This window comes from Periplaneta americana, chromosome 9 (assembly GCF_040183065.1).
Source record: "Periplaneta americana isolate PAMFEO1 chromosome 9, P.americana_PAMFEO1_priV1, whole genome shotgun sequence".
Taxonomy (NCBI): Eukaryota; Metazoa; Arthropoda; class Insecta; order Blattodea; family Blattidae; genus Periplaneta; species Periplaneta americana.
The window spans coordinates 173,927,289-173,936,585 of NC_091125.1; the positions used below are offsets into that span (position 1 = coordinate 173,927,289).

General features: G+C 36.0%; 1 protein-coding gene across 3 annotated transcripts in view; it reads left to right on the top strand.

Annotated features, from left to right (window-relative positions):
• Positions 1–8,726, top strand: part of LOC138706746 (androgen-induced gene 1 protein-like) — a 31,305-nt gene extending 22,579 nt beyond the window's left edge. For 2 of the 3 annotated variants that reach the window (XM_069836387.1, XM_069836386.1), the window contains exons 3-6: positions 3,761–3,904; positions 6,219–6,439; positions 7,308–7,459; positions 8,413–8,726. In XM_069836387.1, coding sequence (XP_069692488.1) covers positions 3,761–3,904; positions 6,219–6,439; positions 7,308–7,459; positions 8,413–8,453 — 558 coding nt within the window. In that variant the 3' untranslated portion in view covers positions 8,454–8,726. The remainder of the gene's footprint in view (positions 1–3,760; positions 3,905–6,218; positions 6,440–7,307; positions 7,460–8,412) is intronic. The other variant, XR_011334069.1, reaches the window with a different exon arrangement.
• The last annotated feature ends 571 nt before the right edge of the window (positions 8,727–9,297 follow it).

The following is a 9,297-nucleotide window of genomic DNA, read 5'->3' on the forward strand; positions in this document are numbered from 1 at the left end:
TGTCATCGCCTTGACTATGGTTAGGCTGACCAGATATTTTATGGTCCAGCAGGGGACATCGGCAATTTCAAGAAAAACCACAAACGCTTACCTAGTCACTATCCGTTGAAAAGTTTAAAGTATGGTTTATTTAACGACGCTCGCAACTGCAGAGGTTATATCAGCGTCGCCGGTGTGCCGGAATTTTTGTTCCGCAGGAGTTCTTTTACATGCCAGTAAATCTACTGACATGAGCCTGTCACATTTAAGCACACTTAAATGCCATCGACCTGGGCCGGAATCGAACTCGCAACCTCGAGCATAGAAGGCCAGCACTATACCAAGTACGCTACCGAAGCCGACTTCTCCAATGAAATGTTAAACAAAATACATGTAACAGTAGATACAAGGATAGAACTTTGCACGTTAAATTTAGAGAGTATCTTAAACGTCGAAATAAAATTGAATTCAAACGAAAACTAACTAGGCACTTGGTCAGTAATTGATTTCTTGTAAATAGTTTCTTCAATCTATCACAAAATATTTCAATATTCAGTAATTTCATCACTATACAATTTTGTTTATTCTAGGTTTAATTTGTAATTCAGTAAATATAAAATATTCTTTGTTTTTCTATGATAAATTATCTAGCTTTAATTATTCAGGTAATCTTTTCGTACTTTGATTTTATTGTAATTGTAATTGTAAATTTAATACTAATTGTAATTTTATTGTTCATATTGTAGTTGGAATCTCCTGGTAGAGGGGCAGAGAAGGCCTGACGACCTTATCTCTACCAGGTTAAATAAATAAATACTAATACTAATACTAAACGTTTGAATTAAATGCATAAACACACATAACTCCTGTATTAAAGACCTATAGATAATTATAGTTACTAAGAATTCAATTTCAGTACTGATGCATGCATGGAAGTGTTCCACGTGATAGGCCTATTGTACACACTGAATTCTAACACACATATTTTACAAGTACTTGTCTGAAGAATGTATCTTTGTAAGGATCTGTTCATCACGGACAGGAGAACGCGAATTCGATTATGCGCACTGTTCAAAACATACAGAGGTGAGCCTGCCTGGAGAGAAATAAAAAATAGGTTGCAGCCGCCAAATTATTCTTCAAGGAACGACCACTCATATAAATTGAGGGAAAGAAGACAGAGGACGGACACTGGAAAGTTTTCTTTTCTCAATCGTACTATCAGGGACTGGAATGCTTTACCTGCAGACTTGCTAAAGGCTTTACCAACAACCAAAAATGTATTTAAAAATAGGCTTAAGGACGTTACTAATAGACGGTAATTATACACAGTATTTAAAGGGTTTCATTGATATTTTGTTATTGAAGTGTCGTATCAGTGAAGAATTATGTTGTGTCACTGAAGTGTGTTGTGTCAGTGAAGTGTGTTGTGTAAGTGAAACGTGTTCCTGTCAGTGAAGCTTTATAGTTTATAGTGGCAGTGCAAAGTATTTGAACAGTGAAATGTTTTTGAAGTGTTAGTGAAATCAGGATAGAATCAGTGAAATGTGTCGTAGTTCCAGTGCAGTGAGTGAGTTGACAGCGAAATGAGTGTAGTGCTGAAAGGTACTTGTGCAGATATGAACATATCATACTCGTGGGTTTTAGTTCGAACTTAGGTTTAAGATACAACTTAGATTTACTTTAAATGTTATTTTAAGTGATCGTGCTTCATTTAATTTAGGATGTTCTCTGTTATTATTATTATTATTATTAGTATTAATTATTAGTATTATTAATTGTACTTTTTATTAATTGTGTTTATTATGGTTATTATTGAGTGTAATTAGTTACCATTGCCACCGGGTATATACCCATTGCAGTGTGAATAAATACATACATAAATACATTCCTATACAACTTCACACTAAGGTCTTCAAATAAGGAATGAAAGTTTTTTTTTTTTTTTTTTTTTTTTTTTTTTTTACTTGTAGACCTAACAAAGTTTGATTCAACTTTTTTTTTCTGACTATTCATCAATCCAGATTGACTTCACAGTGGAGAAAAGTCTTTCAACTGATGAATTACTGACTGAAATACACATGATTAACGACACTATTTTGAGAAGATTTCAAACGGAATGAATTTTTCTTGAAATGTTAAAAAATATCATACCACTTTCCACCTGTTGGTTTGTCACAAAATTTCTCATTTTTGAACTACTTACAAATGGACGCTGCGGCAGTTCTAACGCTTCCACGCAACGCGAATGCTAAGATGACCAAAGACAAAGATGCTGTGTTCTTTTCAAAGAGTGCAGAATATCTCATACTGTGCTCGCTGGTTCTTGTCTGATACTGAGAAGCATTCAGAAATGTGCTTGAATCGCAGCAGTTCCATCACGATTTTTAAATATTTATGTGTAAAATTTTATTGAAACAAAATCAAAGCTTCTGGGGACAAAACGGGGACATTTGCTCCCTGGGGACATCCCCGGAAATTGGGGACGTCTGGTCAGCCTAACTACGGTACTTATCTAAGTATGAGTATTAAAGAAGCAGTGTGGGCTCATTTTAGTTCGTTTAAATACCGTACGTACTGCACATAGAAAAATCTCATCATAAAAAATTACTATAAAGATTAACTTACAATACAAAGTTTTAAATCAATATCCTAGGCTGAGAAGCTTTAATCTGATCATTTTGGAAAGATTTCTTGTTGGGATTAACATTTTACTCGTACAAATAATTTATCAGCATATCAATAACAACCTTAGATACCTGAGATAGCTGAGAAGTGATACCTTGTATCTCTAAATTCGCAGGTGAATAAAAAACTGTTTTAAAAATTAACTTAATTTTTATACATAATAATCTCAGACCTCGAGTGACATTTATTAGGACTATTTCGTGAATAAAATAAAAATGTAAACAATATATCCCTAAAATTCGCTCACAAAATGTTAATAACTGTATATTTACGAATACTTAACCTATTCAGACATTGTGAAGTCGAAATAGAAGAATATCGATTACTGCAATAAAGAAATTGAATGTTATTCAGTAATGCCAATTGAGAAAATCGAAATACAGGTTTAACAATGTTAATCACATGTACTGCGCTTTTATCTTGTTATTATAACAGAAATACGTTTTCATTATCTGCTGAAATCATAAACATTTTATAGTATAATTACAAATAACCAGAATAATACATTAATTAAATGAACAATTGGTATGAAGGAGAGTCATTTTCTTTAGATACAATGGACATGGAATTAGAAGATGAAGATGTAGATGTGGAAGTAGGATTTCGCACTTTATTTAGTACACTGGATTCATGCTCATCAATTTACGTGGAAACATTTGGCGACACTGACTAAACAAAAGAACGACCATGCAATACATTGATAGTGATAAATCGAGATGCAGAAATTATCGCGATGTATGACTATGATTGGTTGGAATTCAAAATTTCATTACACTTCATTGGCCGAAAATGGAAACGTCATATAAACAAAGCAGTCAAAATAAACGAACTGTGCATATATATGCAAGCAGAAGTATATATATATATATATACTTCTGCTTTGAGGGATCTTCTGCTCTGTTCTGATGTAGTCTGTTATTCTAAATATTAATATACCGGTAGTTACACTAAATGAACATTTTTGTAAATATGAGGTATTACTTCTTAGCCATCGACATGAAAGCACTCTGAAATAAATAGTCCCTGCAAAAATGGTTGTACAATTGCTTCTGGGAAACGACCTGATATATAAACTTCTTTTGTTTTCTTACAGATTGCACAGCAGATCTTTTCGTTCTCCATTCTCGCGGAAGATGTCATTGTGGTGGGAGGCATCGCCGTTAAAAAGCGGACGAAGAACAAGCTCCACAACTTCAACAGTTGGCTGCACACATGTGTTGTGTTCCCGGCAGCCATTGTAAGTCCGACTGCCTTCACAAATTAAGTTTTCATTTAGTTGTGCAAGTCCGAACAACAAATACACAATCCATTGCTTATGGAAATATTATATTATCCTTCTAAAAGACCGATATGGACGAACTACAAAACGAATGGTCGTTAGACTGTCCCCTACACAGTATTTCCGAAATAACTGTTTGACAATTAAAGTATCAAATAGTGTGTTGAGAGGCTTGGGTAGCCAACCCTCCCGTATTTGCCCGCTCCCGTAATTTTCTTCTCTTGGAGCATTTTTCTCCCTTATTTTTGCATTCAATATGTTCAGTCTCATAGACTTTGAAGGTAATTATTCAATACTGTATATCTTATTGACGTTCACAAGGATTATTTCTTAATACAACGTGATGATTCCTAAAAGGGCGAAAGTACGGTACTTGTTAACACCAGTCTGAATTTATTTTATGTTATTCACATACAAAAAGTGTTTGAACGCACTTCGTGACAGTCAGTGAACGAATTTTACATAATAAATTATTTATTTTACGGCTTAGCAGTAGCACGTGCCTGAAAGTCTATATGATTAGAAGAAGTACCTATTACATGTATTTGGGTGTTCTACCTAGATTAGCCTATATGATATTCAAGAGGTGAAGAACAGGATTCGCCATGAAACTGAACAAATCCTAGTTGCGACAAGTTACCTGGTTGAGGTATTCCGGGGGGTTTCCCTCAACCCATTTTGAGCAATCAAATGCTGGGTAACTTTCGGTGTTGAACTCTGGACTCATTTCGCTGGCATTATCACCTTCATCTCATTTAGACGCTAGATAACTATAGCAGTTGATAAAACTTCGTAAAATATACCACTTAAATTTGTAACAATTATAGTACAGTACATTATGCAACGAGCCTATAATGGTAGTAATTAAGACGCGAGTATGTTTATGAAACGAGCGCAAGCGAGTTTCATAATTTTCATACGAGCGTCTTAATTACCGTTATAGTCAAGTTTCATACGACTTTTTATGCTCGACCATATTTCTAACTTGAAATTATTCATAAGTATTCATGTTATTCTTATCTGACTGAGGAGCGGAACTGACCTTGTGCAATACCTCGTAAATTGTGAGATGTGCGCAGACGCGAAAGTATTGATTTTTTCCCAGAAACAGATGTCGACATTGACCTTGACATTGAAAAACGAGATGACAAATTGAATTTATTTGAATATTATTTACAATTAACGCTAATTATTATAGTAACAGAATTGACTTTATTTCATATATAGGTGATTTATTGATTTACTGTTGTCTTTCGATTGCATATCCGAGAATAATCGATACTTGCGCTTTCATATAGCTACAATGGTATTTTCTGATTGGTGGAAACACCTGAACTTTAATGAATAGGTGTACTTTAATGAGGTCCATTAAAGGGCTGCTACCAGGTGTATAATTACTACATTTCGGCATGGTCGAGCATAATAGTACATTATGCAACGAGCCTATAATGATAGTAATTAAGAAGCGAGTATGTCTGTTTATGAAACGAGTGCGAGTTTCATAATTTTCATACGAGCTTCTTAATTACCATTATAGGCGAGTTTCATACGACTTCTTAATGCTCGAGCATATTTCTAACTTGAAATTATTCAGATGTATACATTTTATTTGTATCTGACAAGATCGGAAGTGACCTTGTTCTAGGTCGTGAATTGTGAGATGTGCGCAGACGCGAAAGTATTGATTTTTTCCGAGGAACAATAATGTCATTGACCTTGTGTAATCCCGTTAAACTTGGTATAACCTTGATTATTGAATTCAACATTGAAAAACGAGATGACAAATTGAATTTATTTGAATATTATTTACAATTAACGCTAATTATTATAGTAACAGAACATAACCTTCTGCGACAGTATTGGATTTCCAGCCTCCGTGACTTTTCGCTAATTCTCTTTCGATTGCATATCCGAGAATAATCGATACTTGCGGTTTTATAACGGTACAAAGCTGACTTGTCATTGGCTGAAAACACCTGTACTTTAATGAGTAGGTGTACTTTAATGACAAGCATTAAAGGACTGCTACCAGGTGTATAATTACTACATTTCGGCATGGTCGAGCATAAACAATATTAAGATACTGTATATGCATAATATGCGAAGACAAAGAGGAAGGCAGAAAATAGGAAAGATTGTAGAATGCTGGGTTTGCAGTGAAAGATCCGCCCTTGAGCATAAACTATGAATGAATTAATAATAGTATCTATAGGCGCGCACGCATACATTTCACACACACGATTTGATTCAAGTAGCCTACAATGGTTGTCAGGTAGTGGCTGTGAACTTCTGGACCATGTATTCGTTCCTGGAGGACAACCTCATCGAGGACATGGCCGTGATGAAGCACGTCCCGCTGTGGATGAACCACAGCCTGCACACCGTCATCCTGGTGCTGCCGCTCTTCGAGATGTCCCTCAGCTACAGACCCTACCCGGACAGGATGCGAGGACTCCTAGCCGTGCTGGGCGTCATCCTCTGCTACTGCTCGTGGTGAGCCCCTCATTCTTATTAATGTCTGATAAGCAGTGGCCATGGAGCGGAGGTACGTACGTTTGTATCTCTTGTGTATCACATACAGAGTGTCTCAGGAGGAATGTAAAATGCTTCAGAATAACGCAGTTTGAGTTAATATACATCGATTCGACCTGATATATCTACGTCCGCAGTGTAACGGTTGGAAAGTTATTGATGGGCGAATTTTTAAATGCAGAGAGGCATTATAGAAGTATTTCTACGTTTTAGGACATTGTGGTGTGATAAATTATTGAAAATGCTGCATTATGTTGTTCCAATAAGTTTATTTCATAATTAAGTACAAACTCAGTAAGCAAATAATTACATAAAACAAGTTACTAAGGTGCCCTTCTTAAGGATTCCTTCCATGAATTGTAAATTCATATCAGGTGCCGGTACCGACCTCAATGAAACACTTGATAGCTTACCAGTTTCAGATAACATCCGGTAAACACGGGAAAACACACAGCTAGATTGGGAAAACGTCGTCTGTATTCCTCAACAGCAGCCAATGTATTGCCATCTCAAAATCCATAAACAAAAATCATGCCTGCATATTCACTATGCGAATACACAAATTAAATGTAATCTGAATGTATATTCAGTTGTGTGTGTTGTCCTGGACTTGCGGTGCTCAGATGCTGCCGTGTGCAAAAGATCTGCCGTAACACGTCATACATAGTACATGGAACCACAAAACGTTCGAGTATTTCTCCCCTTAATAATTTCTCTCCAACCGTTAGACTTATGACATAGATAACTTATATCAATGCAGCCTAACACGAACTATATTATCCTGAAGTAGCATTAAGTACAGTACATGTACTGCGAATGTCTTTTTCAGGGTAGTGTTCGCGAGGGTGGTGGGCGGTCGGTGGCCCTACCCCTTCATGAGCATCCTGCCGGCGAGGCACATATTCTGTTACTGGGTGGGAAACTTCCTCCTGGCAGCGGTATCTTACCTTCTGGGCGACTTCGTCAACTACCTCATCTGGGGTAAGTACACCAACTTTGTATAAACTTGTCAACCATTCTCATCTGGCGTGAGTACACCAATTTTATATAAGTTTGTGTAAACCTCTCAACTACCTCATCCAGTATGAATACACCAACGTTCTATAAACTTGTCAACTACCTCATCTGACATGAGGACACTAATTTTGTTTATAACTTGTCTAGGAATAGGACGTGAGGACACTAATTTTGTTTATAACTTGTCTAGGAATAGGACGTGAGGACACTAATTTTGTTTATAACTTGTCTAGGAATAGGACGTGAGGACACTAATTTTGTTTTTAACTTGTCTAGGAATAGGACGTGAGGACACTAATTTTGTTTACAACTTGTCTAGGAATAGGACGTGAGGACACTAATTTTGTTTATAACTTGTCTAGGAATAGAACGTGAGGACACTAATTTTGTTTATAACTTGTCTAGGAACACGACTGCACATGTCAAAGGTAAAATTACATGTTTCGTTTGCGGGAAATGTCTGTTACAAGGAATAAGACTTAAAAATATAATCACTAGCAAGAAAATAAAGAAAGATGAATTGTGGGTCTTAAAGGCTGCGACAATCTGTGTTCACGATTGTAAAAGGGACAATGAAACCACTGTTAAAGCAAGCTGTATAATTTTATGGCCGTTAGCAAAAAATTATGAATGTTTTAATGAAAATGAATTTGTGCAGTGTGTTCTAAAAACTGCCTAAATATTGTGTCATAAGTACAAACTTTCATAAACATTTCTTTGTCTCCAACATCGATGACATTGCCAATAAATAATTTAAGTGAACAATTGCTACAAAAATTTAAAAATTTTCACAGCATGTCCTATTACAACCAATGAAAGTACAGATGTGATTGGTGTTGCACAATAACTGATACCTTAAACCTCATTAAAAACCATCTGTCTTGCAATATTTTGATTACGTTGCTTTATGTACGCAGGTAACCAAACGAGAGGTTCTGGAAAGCAGAAGTTCCGGTAGCTACGAGGAACAAATGAATGACGACTTTCCCATTCCAGAGGAACAATACAACCAAAAAGACAGAATGATGTAGGCTACTCAGGGACTCCTCTTCGGAGGAGTGCAAATAGGGGTAACTCGATTCTGTGAATCGATTTATATTGTATAACTTAGCTGATCTGTTTTAAATGAACTCGAACAAAGCTCTTGAAAGCTGTTTGTGTGTAAATGAATTTCATGTGGTGAACAATTGTGATTGTAAATTATAATAAAGTTATTGCTGAATCTCTTAAACATATTGCTTTATTTTTTTATACCTTTCCAAGAGGCAATACTGATTTTTTTGTGAATACACATCATAATTGTCACAAAACACTTACATGTTAGTTCATGTTCGTCTATTAATATTTACGTATTTAGTTATTAATAGGGCTAGGATTTTGATGAAATTGCATCTTTTTTCTAGTAAGCCAGAAACATAGCTGCTTTAGTATTTATATGTTATGTGATAAACAGAGTGTTTTTTTATTGGGCTATTTTACGACGCTGTATCAACATCTAGATTATTTAGCATCTGAATGAAATGAAGGTGATAATGCCGGTGAAATGAGTCCGGGGTCGAGCACCGAAAGTTACCCAGCATTTGCTCGTATTGGGTTGAGGGAAAACCCCGGAAAAAACCTCAACCAGGTAACTTGCCCCAACCGGGATTCGAACCCGGGCCACCTGGTTTCGCGGCCAGACGCGCTGACCGTTACCCCACAAGTGTGGACCCTGAGTGTTTTAAAACATATTTGTTAGAGCATTTTTTTTTTTCATTTTCTACCTCTTACAACTCATAAGAGCATTTTTTGTTTTATTCGGT